The sequence below is a fragment of the Passer montanus genome, unplaced genomic scaffold (genome assembly GCF_014805655.1).
Source record: "Passer montanus isolate IOZ18808 unplaced genomic scaffold, ASM1480565v1 scaffold33, whole genome shotgun sequence".
NCBI classification, from domain to species: Eukaryota; Metazoa; Chordata; class Aves; order Passeriformes; family Passeridae; genus Passer; species Passer montanus.
Genome location: NW_024368041.1, coordinates 724674 through 752528, shown reverse-complemented (window position 1 = coordinate 752528; position 27855 = coordinate 724674). Strand labels below are relative to the sequence as shown.

The 27855-nt window shown below is 33.8% G+C and overlaps 1 protein-coding gene across 1 annotated transcript in view; it reads left to right on the top strand.

The window, feature by feature from the left end:
• The window catches only part of CSMD3 (CUB and Sushi multiple domains 3), a 593341-nt gene extending 568499 nt beyond the window's left edge, over positions 1–24842 (top strand). The window contains exons 63-70 of the mRNA XM_039715519.1: positions 6462–6573; positions 7843–8022; positions 10942–11007; positions 13047–13205; positions 16381–16493; positions 18434–18521; positions 20997–21132; positions 22646–24842. Coding sequence (XP_039571453.1) covers positions 6462–6573; positions 7843–8022; positions 10942–11007; positions 13047–13205; positions 16381–16493; positions 18434–18521; positions 20997–21132; positions 22646–22805 — 1014 coding nt within the window. The 3' untranslated portion in view covers positions 22806–24842. The remainder of the gene's footprint in view (positions 1–6461; positions 6574–7842; positions 8023–10941; positions 11008–13046; positions 13206–16380; positions 16494–18433; positions 18522–20996; positions 21133–22645) is intronic.
• Positions 24843–27855: the final 3013 nt, after the last annotated feature.

Sequence of the window (27855 nt, the reverse complement as noted above, 5' to 3'; positions counted from 1 at the left end):
TATTAAGCATTTTCTATAATTTTATTATCACCGTTTCACATATTAATGAGCTTTCATTGAAGAAGGTAAGGCACTCTCACATTTGTGCTGTAGTTGTTGTGAGTAAAATATCACTCACAGACAACATGGAACTGTAAAAGTATCAAACAAAATATCAATTAACAAATAATTCGTAAAATAAGTATAAATACTGGAAGAGCATTTACAACCCTGTAAATTCTAAAAAAAAAAAAAATAAAAATTTTAAACAGTTATAAGATTAGTGCTCAGTATTTAAGGTATATGTGCTATAGTCTCCTTACCCAGCCAGCAACTTATTCTCATGTTCACACAGTGAATTTGATTTTATGTAGTAACTAAATGTGCAACTTCTGGTTACTCTAAGTATGACTGCTTAGTTAATATATAACTGGATAGAAGTATCAGTCATACAGATGAAGCTGAGCTAAGCTCTTGATTGGGTGGAAACAATTATGAAAATGATTAGTTCTAGACAAGTTTTTGTCTGTAGATCCCAGAAAGCAATTTTGCATTATCATATATTGCATAATATTATGACTCCTTTAAAACCACAAAAATATTGTTAATTACTGTATATTATCTATAATTAGCTTCCTGTGTGAATGGGATGGGGATTTTTGCTTCTATCCATAGCAGGAAGGCAAAGAATAATTATAAATTGTTCCAAAATACAGATGTGGGTTTTTTGTTTTGTTTTATTTGGGTCTTGTTTGTTTTGTTTTAACTCTCTTAAATACTTTATATTTAAACTAATATTAGGTAAGGTAACTTAATTAACTTTATCAATTAAGTTACCTTACTAATAATAAGGTTAATAAACCTTTATCAAGGTTTAAATTTATGTCACTGTCTCCTAAAAAATACCAAGCTGTAGCCTTACATTTAGAATTCACGCTTTCATTTTTGGAATCCTGTTTTAAGTGCTTGGCATTACTTCTTTTATCTGAAAAACAGCACTCAGTGGCACTTTCTTTTCCCAACACTGATGTCAAGTTATGAGCTTCCACAATACCATTGCTTTGTTCCTGTTTTTTTCTCCTACTCTTGATTATCTGTTTTCCTATCTCATTGATTAGACTTCAAGTTCAGGCAAACACAAGATAATTCTAGCCTTGACTAAAAGGCGTGTCTAAACCTGACTGACCTCCTGGAACCTACACTGACAAAAGCACCAGTGTCACCACATCACATTTGAATGCTGTTTCAATTATTAAAAAAGAGCTTTGTAGAAAATGAGGCAACAGAATTTTGAAATTACTTTATTGTTCAGGCAGAAGCAGATCAGTTTCTTATGTGTTCAAGTAACATCAAAATACCAGTTTAGTCCTACTTGGATATCTGGCATGGCATGGAAATGAATAGCATCATCTGCTTTAATTTGTATGAATACATATGTCTAGGTTGTTTACCTTTCATCTGAGCTATTTTTATTTGACAGATCTACCTTAGCAGTGTGTTACAATGGAGACAAAATAACTTTTGAACTTAGTGAATACTGACTTCATCTATAATCTGGAAAATAAATCACTCCTTGGAAAGAAACTGTGGGGTTTGAAATACTTCTTCAGCTATATTGCTAGAAACAGAAAAGTGCTTATAGCACTTTCACCGTAAGCTATTGTAACACAAGGTACTATTCAATTGAAGAAACAGTTTAGAACTACTTAGATCAGTCAGTCATATATATAAGATTTACTACTTCTCATACTTTTCCAACATGTTTTGTAAAAACTCAGCTGTCTTCCCTTATATTGAGGCCTAAACTGAGCCAAAGAGCACTCTTAATTTAAAAAGGAAAATAGACACAATGCAGTAGTGATAGCCCTCTGCTAGCTCTTGGGTTCTATTTTATGAAATTCTATATGAAACTTGATCTGCAGATGTTGAGCAGCCTTACAAATAATCTTCTTCTGTGAATGTAATGCTTATAAAAACTTCCATGTTGATTAAATTGTAAGATGAAGTTCCAAGTGCTCTACTACCACAATATAGCTCTCTCCATCAGTACAGTTGGCACCACCACTGCATCAATGAAAATGTGATTTAAGCCATATCAGAGACCATGTATTTTCTGGCTTCTCATTGTCCTGAGGTCTCCGGTGTCAGTGTGTCAGTGTCACAGTCTGGAGTGCTTCACTGGCACGAATATGATTTGTCTTTTTCTTTTTTTTTTTTTTTAAGTCTCTGTCATTTATGTTTCACCTGAGGTTATTTGTGATGCTTCTAACACACTTTTACACCACTCACACTATAGCTCATTATTATACACATATATTTCAATCTATACTCTAAGGTACATTTCACCTATGTTAGATGATCTTTTTTACCTCTGAAATCTGATCCTGTTTAGGCCTGTATGTCTTTAAGGGTGAGTTGATCATAGCAACAGGATCTCCAGTGCTAAGACTGTGTTACATGTTTTATCATAGTCACACTGTAGTCTTCCTCAGAGCATCCTGCTGCGTGCATTTCTCAGGGGCTTTGCTGTAATTCCAGCACCAGGCCTGTATTTCTCTGTACTGCATTAATGGGAAATAGCTCATTCTGCACATACTAGATTCTTTTTTTCTGCTATGGATATAATCTGTGGTTGTACCATACAACGATAAAGAAAGGCATCAAACCTGGTCATAGTTAGCTGATCACAGGAAATTTAAATTTTACAACTAAAGCATGTTTAGAAACAAAACAAATCAAAACTGAAACAAATACAAAACTCCAGGCAGCTCAAGACTCTTTCAGACAAAGGAAGGCTGTCAAGCTTCTGCCCAGCAGTCTTGCAAACTCAAAACCCTGTTATAAGGGCAATAATGTATTAGTGGGTTACCAAACTACAGATATAGTGAAGACTTAATGAGCCATGTTTTCATTCACTTAAAATGTTACTAAAGTAACTGAATGTTACTAAAAGTTACTGAAGATAAATAACTGGCATTCCCTTAGCTTCTCAATTCCTCAGCACAAATTACTGGGGATAGAGAAATTTGTTGGAGTATCTTCATGTTCTTTGGTGAACTGAAATCTAAGAAAAAAAAATAGAGACTGTAGAGTAACTCATAAGAGTTTAGCAGTATCTTCCAATCTTACAAAAAATATAAGAAATAAGAAGGATAATAGCTTATTAGTTTGTTAATTGTTATACATTATTTTCATCTTATTTGGTGAAAAAAAATATCTAGAGTACGTTATAAATGGATAGTGGTTGATATTTATGCATTTTCTTCTCAGATTGTCTTGTTAGAGAATAACAAATATACACTCGTGGGGGTTTAGCAAAAAAAAAAAAAAAAAAAAAAAAAAAAAAAGAGAAAAGTTAATTATTATTTAATTTTGGGAATATCCAAGCTGTAACTGACACTATAGAAAAGGCAGGTATAGAACAGACATCATGCACTACTTTTTTTATTGGATGCAAACACTGTTGCCCAGAGTACTAATGCTTCTACTTGAGCTACAGATTAAAACTTAGAGCAAACCTGAACATCTCAGGACTGGGAAATTTTTCAGCACAGAATACTGTATTGTAGCGCCATCTGGTGCCTCTGACACAAGAAAATTGCCAAGTAGTCCACAAAACTTTTAAAAATTACTTTTATTTATTTAATAATTACTAGACATATCCTATATAATTAATTAATAGAATACCGTATTACATATTAATTTTAATATTATTTTCATTTATTTGTGATCTTGAAGAGCATGGAAGCACTTCTTAAACATCTTCATCCCTTGGGCTGCTGTTGCATTTTTGATGCTGCTTTGGTGCTTAGGTATATAAAGCTTATGTTTCTCATGAAACCATAAAGTCATGGCATGGTTTGGGTTGAAAGGGACCTTCAAGATAATCTAGTTTCATCCCCGTGCCATGGATAGAGGCACCTTCCAGAAGACCAGGTTGCTTAGAGCTCCATCCAGCCTGGCCTTGAACAGAGCCAGATATGAGGCATCAACAGTTTCTCTGGGCAACTTGTCCTAGTCTCTCGCCACTAGGAACTTCCTCCTAGTATCTAGTCTAAACCTACTCTCTTCTGAATCTATTCCCTCTCATCCTATCACTACATGTGTTTGTAAACAGTCCCTCTCCAGTTTTCTTTTGGGCCCCCTTCAGTTACTGGAAGGCCACAATTAGGTCAGAATGAACCCTCCTTTTTTCCAGGCTTAACTAACAAACACAGTTCTCTCAGCCTTTCCTCATAGGAGAATCCCTCAGAACATTTTGGTGGCTCTCCTGTGGATTTCCTCCAACAAGTCCATGGTTTTCTTGTGCTGAGACACTCAAAGTGGGACACAGGACCCTGGGTGAGGTCTCACCACTACAGAGTAGAGGGACAGAATCACTTCCCTCAGCCTGTTTCCCCAAACTGCTTTTGGTGCCAACCTGGATGCAACTGGCATTTTGGGCTGCAAGTGCGCATTGCTGTCTCATGTCCAGCCTTTCATCCACCAGCGCCTCCAAGTCCTTCTCAATCTGCTCAAATCCCAGCACACCCCTACTACAAGGTGTAGTGCAGCACCTTGAACTTGGTTACTAAACCTCAGGATGGTCTCATGGGCCACTTCTCAAGCTTGTCCTGGTTCCTCTGGATGAATCTCATCCTTCAGATGTGTCACACACACCACTCAGCTTGGTGTAATTTGTGAATGCGCTGAAGGTGCACTCAATCCCTTCACCTGTGTTGTTAAGGAAGATATTAAATATTACTGGTTCCAGCACTGAACCCTGAGTGACACCATGTGTCTTTGATGTCCACTGGGATTCTGAGACATTGACCACTACCCTCTTTCTTATCCATCTAATAGTCCACTGATCTAATCAATCTTTGTTCAGTTTAGAGAGAAGGGTGTTTTGGGGGATTCTTGTGAAAGGCTTTACAGAAGTAGAGAAAAATGATATCTGTAGTGCTTCCCTTGTCCACTGATGTAGTCATATGAACACATCTTTCTTAAGGCTAGTATTTTTTTAAAGTAATATATTGATAGTGATTGTTTTAACTAAGATCTTTACCACAAAATTAAAAAAAAAAGCTCCTATAGCTACTTGGTGCAATTTCTAAAACTTGTAGTACTTTAGTACTTTGTGCTTAATCATGCAAGAGATTTAGTGTATTTCCTTCAAAATGTTTTAAAAGTAATTACATAGTCCAGTGAACACAGAAAAGAGCAAAATAAAGGGAGATGAATTTTAAATCACATCCTGTGTTGATGAGCTACTATCTGTAGTTCATGGGTTATTATTAAATTTCATTCTAATGAGAAACTTGAGCTGAAATAGAATAGTACTATAAAGTTCAAATGAATACTTGTAGCAGTGAAATGCTGTTTCCCAGCACTAAACTATCAAGAAATAATCCACATTTTACCTTTGAGCATCAGTCTGAATCAAGTGTTATGCATTTAAACAAAATAATTAAAAAATCATATCCAAACCAGAACTATAAATGTGCTGTCACAGATAGTTTAACATTCTCAACTTCTTGTTTAAACATGAGTTGATAAATATATTAATACAGGTCACTACAGAACAGTAGATATGATCTATGCACCTTAATATTTGAGTTAAGTACCCACACTATGTAATACAATACTCTCTGAATGACATAATTCTAATTTAATTTCCTCGCTTTTGATGGAAACTAAGAATTATTTGCATTTTCATCAATTTCACCAGGACTGGACATGCTGAACAAGTTAATCCATTTTATGTTTGTGCAGAAAGTGTAAGAATTCTATTTTCCTTTTAATGCAACATGTACCCATAATAAGGATAATAATTAAAAGCTAATCTCAGATGAATTGCTATTGTAAATTGTAATGTCACTGTCTTCCAGTTTCTATTATCAAAGTGGTATGAAGAGCTGTTATTCTTTACCTCCTCTCATCAAAAAACAAAATTAAAATATCATAGGAACATTCTGAATCATGAGACAGTGTTGTTGACCAGCCCCTTCTATTCTAATCAAATATTTCTCATTATAACCTGTGAATATATCCAGCATTCCCCAAAGGGGGCTCTAGTTCAGCAAAAGTCCAGCAGAATCTAATACCCATTTCAGTTCTGTGACTTCCCTTGTTTGTGGCAATTTTGCCCAACTGGCTCTCCTTTGGCCCAGAGTGAGGAAGGCACCATAAGCTTTGTTTCCAAACTCACAGTTCATCAACTGTTCCAGGCCCAAAGCAACACACTAGAGAGACCACAGAAGATGAGGATTCGATTTTCTTCCATGGCGTATCTAATTTTGGGGGGAGAGTAATTCTACTGAGAATGAAGCAGTGTTTTATTTCATATCAAATTGTTCTGTAAAATTAATTTACTTTCCAGAGAAAGGGAATCACAACTTATCAAGTCTGTATTATGTGAAGGAGTGATCAAATTTAGGAAAAAAAATCCCAGCTTGATAGTTGCTCATAACAATATTACTGTGTTTTCTACTTTTCAACAGGTGGGAAATGTTGTTCAATTTCAGTGTAAAAAAGGACACCTGCTCCATGGGTCAACAACACGAACTTGCCTTCCTGATCTTACATGGAGTGGCATCCAGCCAGAATGTATACGTAAGAAATTCTAAATTTTTTTCTTTCCTCAATTTTTTAATCTAGATTATTTAGCTGCAGTGACATTGTCATAAAGTTAATCTATATGAATTTATTAATTGAAAGTTAACAGAAATCTGCATTACTAGTTTACAGTAGCTAGAAATGTGATTCTCAGTGAATTTTTGTATAATAGCAATAGAACTAAAAAAAAAAAAAAGAGAGAAATAAAATAGGCAGATCTTCATCCAAAGTCAAATCCTATCTACCCTTCCAACTCAGAGAGGAGGTGGTGAGAATAGGACATATCAGAAGGCCGTATTCTAAAATAGGGAGGAGAGCATATAATTCAAATCAGTTCTAGTAAAGAGTTTGAACTGTTTCCCAGCCAAGGAGTCACAGTATTTTATGATGGGAAAAAAAGTGTTTGCAGTTGAAAATTTTTGAATCTGAAATAGAGAGAATCTTCTTTGAGTATAGACAGCAGCACTTCATTTCACAGGTCTTTTACACTTTGGTAAATAATGATATAATGATAATTTACTGAAGACATAAGGTCATGGTTAATCTTTCTAGTTCAGCGAGTCAGCTGTATTTTTTCTGGAAATAGTCTTACCTTGTAAGGTCTGACCCTATAGAATCACTACAGTGAATGGAGAACATATCCACAGAAGGAAACAGCATCACTATTATTTCAGCTGGTGCTAGTGTTAATCTTAAGCAAACAGCAAATCAGTAGCTCAGTGTGAAAGGTGAACTCTGCTCTTGGATGTATGCTGTCTTTGAGATAACACATAAATCCCACATTCTGGTGATTGCTAAATATATAAGACTCTTCATGTGACATTAGAAATGATAACTTAATTTTTCTGATATTTGCAACTCACCTTAAATTTTTCCTTGACCGTTCATAGTATTTTCCAAGTGACCATTTACTTACTGTTATACAATGCAACGTAGATATCATGAGTGGTGTAAGTCACAAGCCCTGATTGCTTTTAAGTCTGGTATGGTGTGTGCTGTTTCTGTTCTCATTCTGTTCATGCAAGTGCATTTCAGTCTGTTCTTGGTCCCTTGGAATTGAAAGGTGCATGTTAAAGGTGTATTTACTGACTCGTGGAGATATTTTATAGACTATATAGTAATTTATAATGTGAATTTAAATATATTAATATATAATTTCTATTGATTTTTTTACTTTGCTTGTTAACTGTCAGAATGGGCATATATTATCTTTTCAGAAATATGTTCACCACTTTGACAGAAGGGTATTTTGTCTTTTCTTTGTAGCTCACAGCTGTAAACAACCAGAAACACCAAGTCATGCTAATGTTGCAGGAATGGATCTTCCATCACTTGGTTATACATTGATTTACACTTGTCAGCCAGGCTTCTTCTTGGCAGGAGGATCAGAGCACAGAGCCTGTAGGTCTGATGGCACATGGACTGGGAAGGTTCCAGTTTGTGAAGGTAAGCTCTTCTGTTTCCCATTGCATCTGCCATCTGTCATATTTCAGGGCTTTTCTTTACTTGCAGTTGGCACATGCATGCCAGCAATTTGATTTGGCCCAGCCAGCATGTTTTTATGAAAGGCAGGTCCTGCTTAGTCAACCAAATCTTCTTCTATAACAAACTGATCTGCTTAGTGGTCACTGCTTGATGACCCAAATCTTCTTCTATAACAAACTGACCTGCTTAGAGGTCACTCAGTACTTGGCACTGGTGAGATCACACCTTGAATAGTGTGTGCAGTTTTGGACCCCTCACTCCAAGAAAGATATTGAGGTACTGGACTGCTCCTAAAGAAGAGGAATGAAGCTACTGTAAGGTTTGCAGCAGAAGGATTATGAGAAGAGGCTGGGAAAGCTGAGGGTCTTTATCCTGGAGAAAAGGATGCTGAGGGGAGACCTTGTTGCTCTCTATCAGAACCTGAAAACAGGTTGTAGCAAGGTGAATGCTCATCTGTTCTTCAAATTTTCAAGTGATGAGAGAAAATGGCCTAAAGCTGTGCCAGGTGAGGCTTAGGTGTTGGACATTATGAGAAATTTTTAGAAAAATTAGGAAGAATTGTCAAGAATTGGAACAGGCTGCCTGGGGAAGTGGTGGAGCTAGATGTGTAGATGTGGCATTTAGAGTCATAATGTAGTGGAGGACTTGGTAGTGTTAGGTTAGCTATTGGACTCTAAGATCGTAGAGGTCTTTTCCAACCTAAATGATTGAATGATTTTGTAGTAATTTTTGAAAAGGATGCCTAAACTCCAAGATGTCTGAATCACTGTGTGAAATTAATCCAAAAGAGTTACTCACTATTTTATATTTTTATGTAAGGAACTGTATACTACTACAAAATAAAGTGTATCTACTTTGTCCTTGCTGTTCCCACCTTTGTTTCTGATTTTTACTATCCACTTTTTTATGATAGGACATTGAAAACACCATAGCCAAGTCATGGTGAGGAAGGTGGCTTCATGTGTTTCAAATGTATATTCAAGGAACTGTTTGGAATTTTATTTCCTGAATAATTAAAGGCCTTTTCAGATTACTGTTACCTAATGTTTCAGAAGTGGTTATCCCCAGGGCTCTTGCAGAGGCATTCAAAGGCTTTATAGCCAAACAGTGTAACTTGGAAGCAAAATAGGAAATGAATAGTTTGTATTACTAAAAAACAGGTGTCATGGAATTGCATGCCAGGCAAGTGCTGGGGGAAAATGAAACAGAGCTTTGTGAAAGTGCTAGAAAGCTAGCAGCCAGGAAGCTTATGACCTGTTCAATAATTGGAAAGTATTATGGCAGGCCAAATGTGATTCATAGATTGTATTTTGATTCAAGAATTTGCTGCTGCTGCTGGAAGAAGTTGTTCACTTCATTGTGAACTTCACAAAAAAACTTGGAAATAGATGAAAAGGAATAAAATGTCTGGAGCTGAGAGGTCTAAAAGGATGTGTAGGGGAATTAAACTAGAATTTGATGCTATAAATACAAAATTGAAATCTTGAGAGTCTAACTCAAGGAGATGGACTTAGAAACTTAACCTTCATAGTTAACTAGTTTTAGTTTTGGATTTTTATCTAACATTTGTATTTAGGTTTTATTTTGGCTTTCAAATTTCAGTTGTGGACTTGACTAGAAATTTTTCAAATTGAGAAGGCAAATGGACTCATCTTTTTATGCTAAAGCCCAGCTGGAAAGTGTGATCCAGATGTTTCTAATGTAAACTTAGTGTAGTCAGAAAGCATATGCTATTGAACCATGCCCTCCAGGTCAATAATGTACAGTGAAGCTCAGTAAGTTTCTTTCGAAGAAGAGAGGAAATAAAGGTTAATAAATCAGTAGTAACAATCCATGAGAACCTTAGGTTGCATTTCAACCCCTGCCCTTGCTTCTTCACAGTTTATTTTTAATATACATGACAAGAAAACGTCTTTTAAAATTGCTAAAATTTATTCTCAATAAGAATATTCTGAGTCCTTCTTGCAAAAATTTCCTTTTCATGCAGAAAAATTCAGCTTAGGAGCAAGGCCGAGACTCAAACTACAAAACAATGAAATCACAGTTGGAGCAAGCAATTGAGTCTACTGCTACATGTTAATATTTTACATTAGGAGACAGAATTATTGGTGTTCTTTATTTAAAAAAAAATAGCTTAATCTCTAGGAAATTATAAAGTCCTAGTGCATTTAGTTCATCATCTTCAGTGGTGGGAGAGTTTCTGCTCTAAGCAGAGAAGAAATTATATTCTTCAACTTCCAGTTCTCATATCACCTGAGCAGTTGGAGATACTCTGGACAGCCTCTTTTGTTTCTTTCTGTTGCTATCCTTTAAAGAATCAGGAACCTTCTCCTTCAATATTAAGAGATTAAAGAAGTAGCTATGGCTTTTAATTCTTGAACACAAGATGTCTCAGTCAGTACTGTTGAAGATAGTTAAGTCCTGGAGAGAAATGATTGCAAGCTCCCTTTGTTATGTGTCTCTTCCCGTTTTGGTTTTACATTGCAGTCAATGCACTGCTCACTGTTCCTAATCCAAGTGACATAGCCAGGATTAGATGCTATATTAAAAGGCATCTCACATGTTAGGTGCATAGTCCAGGACTGTAAATTCTGAAACATGGATTCTGAATTGAAACCCTGCACTGTTTGACAGCTGAAAATTACTTAATAGCATGTAGGTGCCTGATTTAGGAGCATATGGGGGAACAGAAGAAATTTGTGTGCCAGTGCTCCTGTGGTACTAAGGTTTGAAACCAACTGAAATCTCACTCATATTTGAGTTTTAAACATTGTCCTATATGCTTTTAAACAAATAAATTCCATGATGGAAATGATTTTATTGTTTCTGAGTAACATCTTGTTACTGATTTGTCTTTTTATCTTTTATTCTTTCTAACAGCTGGTTCTAAAATATTAGTGAAGGATCCCAGACCAGCATTGGGAACACCAAGTCCCAAACTAAGTGGTAAGTACTCCAAGGTTTGTATAGCTATAAACCATTTCTGTAGAAAAAACAATGAGGATCAGTTTAGTGAGGTTACACTGAGTGGTTTAGAATGTGTAAAGGATATTAGATGAGGCACTGGATTAACAAGGGGGGAAAGATAATTGAATTATTCCCTAATTTTGAAGTTCATCTGTCATATAGTATAATTTATATCTATATACAATTTCTGTTATGTAATGAGAGTTTTATTGGCTTCACTGAAATCACTGTGCTCTGTGTAAGATTCTATGCAATTTATCTATTTAGAAACTGTACTACTCACCTTGAAATAATTTAAAGATGTTTTGCAGTTTTTCTTCAGTCCTGCACTTTTTTACATATTTCTAATTTAAATTGCTTTACCTAAATACCTAGTATTAGCCTTGAATTTAGCCTTTAGAAAAAAAGCTAATTTTAGCTGAGACAAGGTAATCTCTCCAATTCTGGCTCAAGTCTCCAGTTTTAACAGATTAGCTGAAGACCATATTTGGATGTCCTGACAAGAGAAGCTCTCTATCCTCTGAAGAGAATTTTTGAAAAGATCAGTCTCCTTAACTAAAATTAACCTTTGTCTATAATAAATCAATTGCATTTCTACTGATAATGAATAAGATTCAAAAGTTGTACTTTAACATACTGGGATTTGGGGACTTTTTTTTTTTAACATTTTGTGCACTAATTCAAAACAGTGTTTTTCAATTATGTTCTGCTGAATGGTAGACGTCAAGTTCTTCACTCAGAAAATTTTCATTCATTTTGTGTAATCCTAGTTAACTGCCAATATAGCACATGGAGATCAGTTTTCCTAAAAGTAGGAAAATATGTTTCAGGTAGACTGCAAATCAACAGCATCAGAGCATTTCCACCATGCAATTTCCTTGCTTACAGGTCCAGTAGTTACAAAAAAACCTAGGAAAGTTCCTTTACCCTTCATGGAGAAGACCTGTATTTGTATTGCATAAAATAAATGATGAAGGAAAACTGTCAGTATTCCAGTGTGCCCCAGTCTTGGATTTAGGGGTATCCTGAGTGAGAAAAGGGCAAATATTCTTCTCTGTTTATCTGACATGAGTTGCCAATGCACACATGAACACAGAGCGTTAAGTTTGGTGTGAAATACTTCAAGTTTAGTGTGAAATACTTAAAATAATGTGAAAGTGCTGATTTTAAACAGTGATTATTAAAGGGATAACTCTGATACATTACTTTGGAAAGTGTAGTAAGCCTAAATCACTTTTAGTTTAATTGCTTGAAAGGTATCTCAGGTTAAGATTTTAAAGATTTGCATGTATCTGTTTTTACATCGCAGGTAGGTGTGTGTTGTTTTGGTGGGGTTATTTTCTTGCTGAAATAGCATTACTTAAAGTAATAATTTTCCACTTCACTAATGATAAGTATTAAATGTGAGGGTATAAATCTAGCATATTTTTCCCCCGGCAGACTATGATCTGTTTTAAATTTTAAATTAGAGAATTATTTTTTGTCTGCTGATGAAGCTCATAGTGTTTTTAAGGATTTGAAGGCATGACAAAACTTACATATTTTTTAATTAGAAAAGTTGACTAGTTAATAGAGAAAATTATTATAATATTTCATGCCATTTAAAGAAATTGCTTATGAAAATTTTTTATATCTAAGTAGATACTAATTTCTGCAAAATTTAATGCTATCCATAAGTTCCTAGCTATCTGTGCTGGCATAGAAAAGACTCTACAGTGAGCGGAATATGCTCTTCTGGCTAAAGCTTTTAGAATTTGTGAAACTGGTTAACTCTGGGACAGGTCCATATTTTAGGAAAAAGGCAAATGAAGATGTAGTTGTCATTGTGTTCTTCAGTGCAAATACATTTCTTTAATAAAAATTTATGCCACGTTTCTATGTTTTATATCTGAAAATTATGCCTAGTAGATTTATAAAGAGTAAAGGAAAGAAAATGCTAATACTTATCAAACATTTTGTTGGTTATTTGACTTTTTAAGTACTAAATATCACCAAATTTTTTGTTTTCATTGATGTAGTTCCTGATGATGTATTTGCCCAAAATTATATATGGAAAGGATCTTACAATTACAAAAGCAAGAAGCAACCCATGACTTTGACAGTTACCAGTTTCAATGCAACTTCAGGAAGAGTAAATGCAACACTTACAAACAGCAATATGGAATTGCTGCTATCAGGTATGAGCTAAGGAAAACTAATTTCCTTTTATTTTAATTTTTATTTTTCTGTCTTACATACACTGGTTTACTGTAACTTTCTGCATGACTTAAATTTTATTATCTTATCAAACGAATTTTCATTGCATTTCAGTTCCTTTCCAAAGGTAGGGATTTTTCCAGTTCTCTCCTTCCCCTTGTAAATTTGGGTTTGGTTTTTTTTTTTTACTTTTCAAGGTTTTACTATATCTGGAATTAATAGTCAATAAGGAGTGAATGAATCATAATAACTATCATTTTTCTCTTTTAAACATTTTAAATAAACTTCAACTACTGTTAGTGAGATTTTCTTATTTCTTAATTATAAAATTTCCCCAAATTAGCCTAATGACTAATAATAAATATGATGATATTGATATATGTTGACCTAGAAAGTCAGAGATCCTAATGAACATGGAAAGAAACTAGAGCTGACACTTGTTAGATTTTCTAAGAAAGAAAAAAAAAGTTAGAATCCTAGAATTGTTTAGGTCTAAAAAGACTTCTAAGATAACCAAGTTAACCTAATACTGCAAATTCCACCACTGAGCCATGTCTCTGGAAGTGTCATATGTGCACATCTTTTAAATACCTCCAGGGATGGTGACTCCACCACTTCCCTGGACAGCCTGTTCCAATGCCAGATAACCCTTTCACCTTTCTGTGATGAATTTTTTCATAAGATCCAATCTAAACTGCTGGCACAACTTGAAGCTATTTCCTTTCATCCAACCACTTGCTGCTTGAGAAAAGCACCAGAATGCACCTTGCTTCAATTTCTTTTCAGTAGCTGAAGAGAGGATGTAGTCTCCCTTCAATCTCCTTTTTTTCCAGACTAAAGAACCCAAATTTCCTCAGACTCTCCTCGTAAGACTTGTGCTCCAGACCCTTCTCCTGCTCCATTGCCGTTCTCTGGACATGCTCCAGCACTTCCATGTCTCTCTTGTAATGAGGGGCCCAAAACTGAATGCAGGATTTAAGGTGTGGCCTCACCAGTGCCAAATATGGGGGAGCTGATCACTGCCCTGGACTGCTGACCACCTTATTTATTATACAAGCCAGGATGCCATTGGCCTTCTTGGCCACCTGAGCACACTGAAGGATCGTGTTCAGTCATGAGAAGCACCCCAGGGCTTCCCAAGCCTGTAGAGTTGCCTGGGGTTGTTGTGACCCAGGTGCAGGCCCATTGATACAAACTGTCCAGATCCTCCTGCAGAGCCTTCCTACCCTCCAGCACATCTGCATTCCTGCCCAACTTGGTTTCATCTGCAAACTGACTGAGGGTACCTTATCCAGATTGTTGATAAAGATATTAGACAGGACTGGCCACAGCACTGAGCTCTGGGGAACAGCAGTTGTGACTGGCCACCAAGTGAATATAACACAAATCAACAAAAGTGTCTGAGCTCATCCAGCCTGTCAGCTTGTTACTCAGTGAAGAGTCCACCTGCCCAGCCCATGAACAGTCAGTTTCTCCAGGAGGATTCTGTTGGAAATAGTGTCAAAGGCTTTACTAAAGTTCAGTGAGATAACATCCACAGTCTTTCTTTCATCCACTGAGTCACCTTACCATAGAAGGAGCCCAGAGCAGTCAAGCGAGATCTGCCTTTCATAAGCCTATTTGACTGGGCCTGATCTCCTGGTAGCCGAGAGGGGTGATCTACAGGAATTGAGTAGAATGATGAATTTTTATCCCTAGGTTTGTCTTTCAAAATTATTTTGTAGGTGTCCTCTGAAGAATCATGCTTGAGAGTGGACTGAATGTTTTCTGACTGATAACCATGTTTCTCTTGGCTGTGTGTGATTTTTTTCTGTTGTATTAATTTCATCCATGTAGTTTCTGTGGTGATATTAGGAACAACAGATGCAGCATTTTGTATTTTTACAATTAGAAAAGTAAACCACTGTGTTTTCTCACTCAAAACACTCATCCTCCAAATAAAAGGTTCCTTCAACTAGACACAAATGTGATTCCAAATGCCCTTTTCCACTCTATGTACAGGCATTACACATGTCATCAGGTAATTAATTTTTTTTTTATTTCCCTGCTCTAAAGGGAGAGATCTTATAAGCTGAAAGGGTATCATAGGAACAGGGAAGTAGGGATGGATCAAAAAATACATTTACATGGTAGGAAGCTGAATTCACCTATACTCAGTTTGTAATTTTCTCAAATGAAAAGTAGTTCCCTCTTCCTCCATAATTTACTGTTTTGCATTCCATCATTTGATGCAACTATCTTTACTTCTTTTTATTTTGACACCTGTGCTTGCTGTAATTATACATAGAATAAACACATCTTGCCAAGGCTCATTCATCTGAGCTCAGTGCAGTGTTTACATGAACGTAAGTTTTCTCATTAGCTCAGAGATTATTTATATGTAATGATACCTCCTATAGAGCAGTGACCGATCCTTAGTGTGGAGAAGACTTTTGTTTTTTCAATTTAGGCATATACACAAGAGACAAGAATTAGGAATGTAACTAACAAAATCAATAAACATATTGTGGTATTTTATTTTCATTTTGAAATTCACAAGTAATGATATTTGGGTTCTAAATTATTATTCTTCAGGAACAAAAATGAGTCAATAATTATGTCTACAAAGTAAATATGCTGGCATACCAGTCTTCCATTATATGGAAGAAACTGGTTTGTAACTGACTGTACTAACTCATGAAGAGCAATCCAATTGTAAAAAATATTTTCAATTCAATTTTTTAAAAAATTTAACAGCAGCTTTTGGAGTCGAATTTGTGTGTGGATGTTCCTGTTACCACGTTTTCTATGTAATGACTAAATTATATATTTGAAATTAGGGATGTGAGGTTTAAATACACTCTTCCTGATTCACAACAATATTTTCAATTTCAAATCAGATTGCTGTCAATGTTCTGCCTAGGGCTTGAAGTAACAGCTGTGTGTATGGAGTTTCCCTTCTCTCCTCTCTATAGCCAAAAAATCTATTTCTATTGAAATCTTATGATTATTAAAATAATTTCAAAATAGAGAGCATCTTTTTAAACAAACAATGTTGAAAATTGATACGTATTCTTCCTGCTTTTCCTCTTAAGGACAAGAGATTATGTGTTTATTCTCAAAGATGGCATTTTTCTAGTCAACACAAATGTGAATTTTTAAAACTATATTTTACAGGAGTGTATAAAAGCCAGGAAGCTCGGCTAATGCTCCACATATATCTCATTAAAGCACCTTCCCATACATCTGCAAGCAAGTTGAAAGAGGAAAAATGGGCTATGGATGGTTTTGTGAGTATATTTCTGCTACAAAAGAGGGGAGGTTTTTTTTTGTATGATTGAAATCATGCTGGTTTTTACATCCAAAAAATCCTCAAACATATGAAATGGAATCTGTTTAGCAAGGCTGATTCAATAAATTACATGAAAATTTTTGTGTAAAATGCAGGAGACCAGTCCAAGGGAAAATATGGGAACAGTCATAGAGTGTAGGCAAAATTAAATACATGTTAGTACAAAAGCCTTTCTTGTAGGTCTATTTATTCCAATATATTTAGAAATTTTATAATAATTAAACATAAACCCATTTCATGATAATAGTATATTCTATTAATAAAATAAAAATTATGATCATTATATTAGGATACATGTTTTACTTTTTAATGATTTTTTAAAAATACCTTGAAAAAGATGAACTGTCACATGTATATGGAAAAGAAAATAGGTTACTCCAATTTAGCATTAGGCACCTTGGGGTTCTGGATCTGAGTTTATTCTTTAAAACATAGAGGAAGAGAACACATAACTGAGAAGAGGAGAGGGAAAGGAGAGGGTTAAATAGCCCAGGTTTCTGAGATGTGGTTAAACCATGAAAAGGAAATGCCTTCCAAAAATAGAGACAAAAGAGGAATTTTTAGATTAAAAAAGAACCTAACATTATTTGGATGAGGATAAACACTCATCTATCCTTACTATACCATCTGACTTTTTGAGGAATTTTTCTGTTTTCTCATGATTCACTTATCGGTTAAGCACTACAGGGACACCGATATGTTTGCACATGCCATGTGCACATTGAATTTTACACACAAATTTATATTTTTATAAAAAGTGGCACTGGTTGAACAATATTTTTTTCCAAAGGTGCAGAGTAAAAACCTTAAACAAAACTCATTAAGCAAGAAATGAACTAGTAAAAAGGCTTAACTCTCTTGGTACAAACTTAAGGCCTCACAAACATTCTCCTGAGGTAACAAAAGCAAAGAATTTACTTTCAGACTTATAAATATACAAAAATAGACAGTATATTCCCTGCATTCCATATGCTATTTACATACTGTTCCTACTTGACCTTTTTTTTCCATTGAGTCTTCAAATAGCACAAAGAGACTGCTTTAGCCCAAAGTAAAAAATTCAGCTAAAGAAGCACCCGGTCTTCAGTGAAAACATAGCTTCAGGTCACTGCTGAAGACATACTGTGTCTTGAGAAAGGGAAGCTTAAGGGAAAAGCTTGAATGAACATACCTAGAAAACACTGGATTTAAACCTAATAGCTATTCTTAGAAGCAAGTATCTGTCGAGTTGTATACAGTACACGACTTTAGACTGTACTTACTGTAATAAGAGAGATGATCATGGGATCACAAGCATCCCTGCCCTCCCACAGGCCTTTTAGTTTATACTAGCATATTTTGCCCTTGTACCAAAGATTTATTCAATATTCTTCGGATCCATGGCTATATAATTAATTGCTCTTTGGGACAGGCACTGAGAAAATCAAAATAACTTTCAATTAATTTGAGGGTTTTTTTAATTTAGTTTAAAAGTAGCTATTAAAATCTCAATACTTTCAGCCTTAGGATTATATGCAATATAACTTCTTCAATCTACTTCCCAAACAAAACAGAAAACTATGAAGTATAATACTGACATTTGAACTACCAGAAACTTTAGGTCTTAGTGGTTTCAAAAAAAAAATACAGTTAAAGGTAGTATAAGGTGTCATATGTGATCATCAACCACCATGCCTAAGTTGTGCCTATAACGGTCCTGTCTTTTCCTTTGAACTTTATGTATATATTTCCTATAAAAACAGGGTGTTTATAATGAGGAATAACAGCTACCAGTCAAACATATTAGTATATACAATATAATAGCTCCCTATCAAACAGATACATGCAATTTGCAACAAAGTTTTCTCCACTTAATTCAAAGTATTTTTTTGTTTACAGGTTTCTGCTGAACCTGATGGAGCAACATATGTTTTTCAAGGTTTCATCCAGGGTAAAGATTATGGACAATTTGGGCTTCAAAGAATAGGTATTCAAAAAATTCTAATTCTTTGCTAGTTCATTGTTCCATATTCAGTTTTCTTATATCCAGTAGTATGAGGGTGTCTACAGGACTTTAAAGAATTGACATTTCATAGACTAATATCTTTAAACTGTCATTTAAGTAGTACAACTTACAAATAAGTTATAAGGAGTTATAGTTGACTTGCAACCTACTGCTTAGTATCCATATTCATTTGTAATATTTTGAGCAAATTATATATCCAATTATGTGTAAAATGCATTTAGTTTCATATCTTAACAGCTATCTAGAAAACACATGTTGTAGAATGCTTTGATAAACTGATTTAATTCTTATGGTGCTGAAACACCATTTAACCCAAACATTTGTTAGAAGAGGGAAACTGCAAAATATTTGCAGGTAAATACTTATATTACTTTTAAGAAGAAAGAAGTCTTACTTGATAAGTGTTCATTTCATAAAAATTAACTTCTTGTTTCTATACTAATGGAGCTTCTGTAACAGAGCTCAGGTGAAAACATTCTCTTGTGCTATTTAAGAAAATGATTTAATTTTCTTTTCTAATGTTAAGAACTGTGATATTTCTCCTTACATAAGAATTTGAATTCAGTTTATTCTGAATTTTAAATTATGAAATACTGTTGGGAATGCCTTAGAAGAGGACTTCCTTTTTTACTAATATAATGGCTGTTTAGATAAAGTTCTTACCTTCAGGTAAAATTCCTATATGTGGATGAAAAATTATGTTCTTTCAGACACAAAGTATTGTTTCTTGTTATTTTTTTTCAGTAAAATCAGGAAATACTTTAATTCTTGAATGTGTTGGAAAGAAGAAATCTAAAATAAAATTTTTCTCTTTCTAAGAGACAGTTCTAAGTCACATTAAAATATACTGATCTTTTTTTTATTGTGATTTCATATGCAAATTACTTTGCCAGAATTTTTAGAAACTTCTTTATCAAGAAATGTTTTCTTTAGATAAATACAATAAGTTACTTCCTTTTATATATTTATTTACATATTTTTAAAGTTATTTTCTTTATATATTTTAAAGTCATCTAAGAAAAATTAAATGTAAGACTTCCTTGGCAAATTGTTTTGATTACTATTACAAAAAATACATTTCTTAATTTGATTTTTGGATTATAAGTTTGAGATTCTTTTCTGTAATATATTGAAGCTCATTTTTATGGAAGTATAACTTGAAGGAAAGGGAATGATTAAAAGTAAAATTCTATACATTCTTTTAGCTTGTCTTGCAGCTAATATAATCAATAATATCACTATAAAGAGTTTCACAATCTTTGAACAGATTTTGTTTAGCGTGCTTACCATTTCATTATTTCATGCACACAAACTAAAAATGTGCTTCTCTGAAATAAAAATTTTTGTCTGCTATTCTCACACAATTTTCCTCACATGATTGATTGTTTGAGGTCTCAAACATGGATGGGTTTTGGGGCCTTTTCGTGTTTTGTTCATTTTTTTTTTTAAATTTCTGTGTATTGTCTCATATGGTCAAGAAATTCAGAAAATATTATGACCTAAGCAATTCATAAACAATCCAGTTAAAATCTTGAAAATTAGCTTTGAAGATGCTTTAGAGGGTCACAGAATCAACTAGTTTGGAAAAGACCTTGGAGACTATGAAGTCCAACCCTCTGACCTGCCATCACCTTATCGACTAAGCACGACACTGAGTGCCACAACCCATCTCTCTTTAAACACCTGGTCAGTGACTCCACCACTTTGGAGCTGCCCAAGGTGATTCCACCTTGGCCATCCCATTCAATGCCCAAAGACTTTTTCTGTAAAGAATTTGTTTTTTGTCTGGATCATTGTTACAACCTTTCTTCACATTTAAAAGAGGAATAGCTTGTCTATATATATAATGTATTCTTCAGCCATGAAGGAGGACATATTTCTATTTTTTATCAATATTTGGCTTATACTATTCAAAATTGTTGCTATCTCTTTCACTCTGTGTATCAACAGCAGCACCTAAGGAAGCAATGAGTTTTCAATTTGTCTTTACAGGTTGTTGACCTTTTCCTTGGTAGTATGTTTGGGTTTTATATATGTAGTATTTATTAATTACTGAAATATACAAATAAAACCAGTAATATAATCAATCTAACATATGCATTATTATAAATTTGACTTTTTGTATCACAGTAATGTATTTTCCTCACATACAAAAGTTGAATCCCATGCAGAATTATGCTGTAAGATATTTGCTGTACCAGAGTACGTGTACTGCTCTGGCAATATGGGGCATCCACGTATTGATCAGAATATGGTATATACTCAAATTCCAGGTGGCCTCTGCATACATACAGCTGTATGTATGCAGTAGAGCATATGATGATAACCTAGTAACAAGGTGTTATTGAATTCCAAAGATTATGCAGTCGTATGTGCTGCTGATAACAGACATGTATACAATATTGCTTGTCTTTTCTTCTTTTTTTTTTTTTTTAGGTCTTAACATGTCTGAGGGTTCAAATTCTTCTAATCAACCACATGGTACAAATAGTAGTTCAGTGGCCATTGCTATCCTTGTGCCTTTCTTTGCCCTTATATTTGCTGGTTTTGGCTTTTATCTTTATAAACAAAGGTGAGTACAAATTATACATGCAGAATTCCTTTATTCGTCTAAGTGTTGGTGATTTTTTTTGTCTTCAGTTTTTGCTAGTATAAATAAAGTTTTCTGTGAAACAACAAAAGGCTTTTCAAAATATGGATGCAGACAGTTCTTCCTACATCTCTTAATATCTGGTGTAATAACTAAGAGACGAGTTTATTATATGGTGATGTACTTTCATTTCTACCTATATAAAATCTTATAAATTTATCTCTGTGATAAAACAGATGCTGTAAATTATTGGCATATGCTGAATAATATAATTGGGGCTTTTTTTGTCTATGATTCTGTCACATGAAGAAAAGAATAAATTGCCTTTATTCCTTTCTTCATATGACAGAATCGAGTCATATCCTGAGTAATTTATCTTAATGCCTGACCAGTTTATTTGCATGCAAGCATATATGCAAACATTATGTCATTAAGAGATTTCATTGTGAAGCTTTCTGCATCTGAAATCATTAGTTCATATGCAATTATGTTAAATAGCCACCAGCCTTTTCCGTTCCATCAGTCTAAATTCATCAGTTTTTTTATGTTACTGAGACCAGTGTTAATTATTGGGATGCAGTATGCTTCTCCTGCAGCTTTAAAGCATTTGATGGCTAAAGAAACCTTAATTCCTTTAATGCCAAGACAATTCATTGCATAATAACTGCTAAAATGGTGATTTACATCTGATAGTCTGACAATACTACTAGTAATATATGTTACAGGATAACATTAGTTTAAACCATTTTTAATTAGCACTACTTGTTTTCAACTGCTCCAGCATATGAAAAATTGCCTATGTGATTTTTTATGTATTTGCTATTAACTGTATGCTGTAAAGCACTTATCTTGGCTTTTTATACTGCTGAATAGTTTAAACCATTTTTAATTAGCACTACTTGTTTTCAACTGCTCCAGCATATGAAAAATTGCCTATGTCATTTTTTATGTATTTGCTGTTAACTGTATGCTGTAAGCACTTGTCTTGGCTTTTTATACTGCTGACTTACAATATAGTCTGCATTTTGTATAGCAATATAGATCAAGCACTTTTAAGGGTGTTTTGAGCTATTTAGTGAAAAAGAGGGCATTTCATCTATAAACTTATTCTTGGTAAAATTGCTGAGTCTCCAAAGAGAAAGGAAAGCTCATCCGAGGAATTATTGTGTTTTTACAAGATTTTGTGGTACTCTTTATAATCTGGTTATCTAAGTAGAATGGATAACAATTTGGATAATGGATAATGGATACAATAACAATGGATAGCGTCTTCTAAGGTTGTTAAACTAAGTTTCTGAGTGAATGCCATTTCCAAGGAATCATAAAGCCCTTAAACTTCAATAAAGACAGTACTAATTCTTAAGATAAATATTGTAAAAAAATCAAGATGTCTTATTTATCTTCTGTAATTGTAATTGTGAGCTAAACTCTGTTCTGATTCTTAAACCATATTAAGGAAAACTGCAGTTTCAAATGTTCTGTCTTTCTTCTACAGGACTGCTCCTAAAACACAGTACACAGGATGCTCTGTACATGAAAATAATAATGGACAAGCTGCTTTTGAAAACCCCATGTATGACACAAATGCAAAGTCAGTGGAAGGGAAAGCAGTACGATTTGACCCCAACTTGAACACTGTTTGCACAATGGTATAATGTGGTAATGATTTGTCTTCAAAGTCTGGGAATTGATACACAACACAGTGCACACACAGTTCACTGCTAGAAAAAAAAAAAAAGGAAATGAAAAAAAAATTAAAGCACACTTTTCAGGATCTATTGGGTCACCTTTTCCTGAGGATGATAGGCAAGTCTGGGTTGTAGTTATTTTGTTTTGATTTTGTTTTTCATAAACTGGATCAGAATTCTTCTTTGTGTATGCCACGGAGAGTTTTAAAAAATTTTGCTGCACTCCATGAGTGCTACTCACACTTTATTTGCTTTTTTAAAAAAGGAGGTTATTCTAAAACATAAAACATATTTGCATATATTGGAGGAGCATCCACTATCAGTATTCTGTGCTTTATAAAAATTATAATAGAGGGAGTGGGTTTAAAAAAAAAAGATATAGGTAGAAAATAAGAGCTATACTTACAGGAGACAATAGGTCACTGATTTCTCTTTAACAGTCATATGCTACATCTTTCTCATGAGTTTGTATGTATTTTCCTTTTTCAGCCCATTAAGTATTTTATTTTTCTCAGAACAGTCAAATTTCTGAGTCCTTTTATTTTTTTCAGAACAGTTGAATTTCTGAGTCCAGGATGTAGTATTTAGAAATCAGCAAGTATAACTTACTCTTTTCATATCACAGAAAAAAAATTAAATTTTTGTGTCCTTATAAAATGAATTTCCTTTCCTGCTTTACCTCTTGCTTCATTTTCATGTTCCAGGTCAATCTTATTTTCTCTGTTTCTATTAACAATATCCACAAGTTGTAATGTTTTTATGTTTCTGTCGTCAATCATATATTCTAGAAAAATTTTACAATGAAGAATCTAATATGAATTGAGTTTTATATGTGACTATCTTCCTTTATTGTTGAAGAATGTTCAGGAATGACCATCTTACATTTGTTTCAAAAGCTAAAACATTATTTAATATTTCCTATTAAAAAAGTGCAGTTTACAGTAATATTGATAATGAAATCCCTATATCAAAAATAGGAGTCCATTTTTCATTCCATGTTACTTAAAACTAGGCTATATCCTACCTGTTTGTTTCTTCAGCATTTTGGCAAAATGTATGCATAAAGCATGATGTGATCCCTTTGAAACTGATGGATTCTAAGGGACTTCAATGAACTTTGAATCCTATCTACAAGGCAACAGGAAGTTAGAATTTGGAAATACTGTGTTTTCAAATCTATTTTACCTATATATTCCATACTCTGTGGAAGCAAATCCTTACAGTTCATTTAAAATTGAATATATTACCATAGTGCAATGAAAAAAAAAATCAATATATATATATATACATATATATATATAAAGCCATGGTTTTATTAGGGACAATCCATTCATTTTAGGGACAATTCAGATTCCGCAGCCCTCAAATAAGAGTTTTAGACATTCCAGAACCACTTTTAAGGAAATGCAGTTTTTAATTTTAAAGTTATTTCATATCAGAATTATTCAGCAGGAATTCAGTAATTTATTTTGTGTAGGTCATTGTCTTCCATTCTTAGCATGACTCCCAAATGCTGTGTGTTAGCCAGTGTGAATTATCTGTTATTGTCCCTTACAGACATTAATAATTCTGTGAAAATAACCTTTTTATTACCGTAATAGAGAGTGCCTACCAAAAATCATTGTACCCAGGATTGCTGCTTGGATTTCTATAATGTTTGATGAATTTCTTATAAATCATTTTACAACACTTTGTTTTGAATATTCATACAACTCTGTCAAACTGTATTCTACTAAAAGGATGCTGTTTTATATTTTATACCATCGGTTGTTATTTATTCTTGTTTATTCAAATGACTGCAATAACTATTATTCATTCATTAATGTTAAGGTTAATACATTTGAGATCGTTTAAAATGTTTCTTCTGCAACTGGCTACTCCTCTTATATTAATGCATACACTTTTGTAAAGAAGTATATTTTTATGAAAAAGGATTTGTAAAAGTATGATGTAAATTTTCAGTGCAATGTAAACAAAATAAAACCGGACAATTGCTTTTTTTAACCATGTCTCTTCTTTGGAAGATGAGCTTTAAACTTATTTAAGTTGGGAAGATGAGAAAATAATGAAATTAAGAATTCAAATGTGGTATTCTTGTGGGTCTTAAAATCATGTTAATTTTTCTGAATCTTTCTGCAAATTTCAGGTGAAGTTGTGAGATTCAGATTACTTTCAAAAATAATTGATGAGCACAATGTTTAAAGCTATTTATTTTCTAAAATTGATTTTGGGTTTTACTTGAAGAAGCAGTTTTACAGAAAAATAGGCCTATCATTGTCAACCCAGGTGAAAGCACAGGAAAAAAAATAAAAAAGTAATGTAGAAACTTTACCATTTCTCAAGACTGTAGACAGCCTTTCCATACTATTTTGCTACCTTTTCTCAGAAATATGCAGGACAGTACCAGGGTATACAATATTTTCTGGCATTAAAATCCGGCAGTGATTCTTTTAGTGAATTTGAACTGGAAGGAGGGATGTTAATTAATATTGGAAACGTCTTTTAATGACCCCTTTCACTTATAAGCATGGAAAGCGGATGGCGAATCTTGATCTGAAATGCTAGTTGTAGAATGGGGACATGGGGCAGTAGTCTAAAATTAATTTGGGAGTTTGATGCTCTATATAAATAAAAAATGTCAGTTCAGGTTTATGCTGAAATTTCTGAAAATTGTCTTGTTAAATACATTAGAGAATCATGGATTCAGGTAAAAAGCTTGAGGATTATGTTTTTGAGGGGAAGGAGGTGGTGTTCTAGAGCAAATTGGTTCACTCTGCAAAACAAAAAAAATCCTGTTTCACAGTAGCCAAATGAGAATATGAAGTTAAGCTCTTTGATTTTTGTTTATGCATTATATGTTTCAATATATAAAAGTAAATAAACTTATATCAAATTAGTTCCACATTTATGTTAATTAGCTTAGCTAATATACGCAGTTTGCACTTTTCAAGGGTTGTACTGACTTCATTGTTATAGAAAATGCCCTATGCATAATAGAATGAATTTGGGGTTTGGTTGGTTTGTTTGCTTTTGTTTTAGATCTGTTTGTTTGTTTGTTTTAATATTTTTCCTTTTTTTTTTTTTTTTTTTTTTTTTTGGGTGAGGGTGGGAGGGAGATTGTTTCTTGGGGTGGGTTTTTGTTCCTGTAGTTCCTGACATGTTTGACTCATAAGTTATGTGTGAAGTGTTTGATTTTCTGGTAGCAGAGTAGTCAATTTTCACTCTGGCAGATGGAATTCCAAGTTTTGGATGCTTCATTGGAGGTTGTTAGCACAGTCTACTCACTGTCTTTTGTTTTTCTTGGGAATGTAGTGAATAGAAGATACCACTTTGGCTGCCTTATTCAAGCAAAGTGAGTACACAGAGAAAATGTTAATGAATAGAAATTGTCATGCAACTTTGTGAGTCTTTTCAAGATTAAGACAGCTTGTGCAATATTATGGACTGAGGTTTAAAATTTTTTTTATGATTATATAACATTGAGCCTTTTATTTCTATATTATCTGCATGTCAAGACCCATCTTGTCCAGTACATGCCATTAAATCTCACCATGATCTGGTTTGTTACAGGAATCCAGAAACCACACAATTTGAACTACACTCACCAAAACAGCAGTTCTAGTGGAAATTCTCAGAAGCATCATAAAATTGAGCTTAAATTCTCACATTTTACTTTGGTTTGTAAAACAGAACTGCCATTGATATGAAGACATCTTAATGTGAAGGAATTCTCTGACAAAAGTAGAACAATCTATTCTTGTCAAGGAAATGGTTTAATGGCTACAAATCTTATAGCTTCCTATGGAGAGCTAATGGAAAATAAAGTGAGTCTGTAGCCAAGTCATTAAGTTATTAAGTCCATATGTGTTGCAGCATCTTTATTTATAGGATGATCAGAGTTGGAGAAAAATATGCCTTATATCATTTGTTAATTTAAAGCTCCACATTTTTTGTTAGATAAATTTATAAGAATATTTTATAATTTCAGATTTTCAGTGGGGATTGATATAGGTACATGAAGAGTCTGGATAGCTTCTTAAGCAATGGGAAATTCAGCCACCAAGTTTCAGAGCTCCTGTTACACGTGTTGCTTGTAGTCTTACTAGCCTTTCATGATACATCAGAAAATCTACATAGCATCCCTCAAAATCCCTAACTTTCATTTCTATGTGTTTCTCTGATTTCATTTTGATTTGGTTGCCAAAAGTTCAGTTAAACATGATGAATAAAGATGCACTAGGTTGATTTTCTGGTAAATTGTATTCATGGTTAGCAAATAAACATATTTACCTCTTTTTCTATCTTGCTCTGTGAAATAATTTATTCTTACAGAGGAGATTGTTCACATGAGGCAAGCATGATACAAGGTTTAGGAATGAAATTAGGATTTAAGATTCCTGTTTTGTATATTTATTTTTCTGTAATCTTTTTGTGATCCCAGATGTTAAACAAATGAAGGCCTGTCATTTCTGCACTTAGTTTCAGACTGTCTCCCATTGCCTGATCATTTTCTCCATCATCTATGTACTCATGTCTTAAGTGACAGGAAAATCAAAAAAAGGACAATGTTAGAACAATGAAAAATGTTTCATCTTTAATTTCCTTATGTGTTAAATAAATGAAATAACTAATAGCTCAGTAAAATAATTTTGAATAATTTTAATGTCATATATTATGCAGAACCTATATTAAATTAGCTTTTGATTACACAAAAAATATTTCAGTGGAGTAGCTGTGTTCCCATTAGTTATCTTCTTGTTTCTGAAACAAAGACAACATAATATACTGATTTGCTGAACTAGGAGGAAGTTTAGTAATAGTTCTGAAATATAGGTCCCATCACTTTATGAAAAACCGTGGTTTAAGACAGATATCACAGTAATTATCCAGTGAATATATTTAAGTGTTCCATAGTTTCCTGCATGCCAATTCATACTAAAGCAGCCAGCTTAAGCTTATCAGGTCAAAACACATTTTGTCTAAAGATCACACTTGTAGAAAATGACCTAGTGGCAAA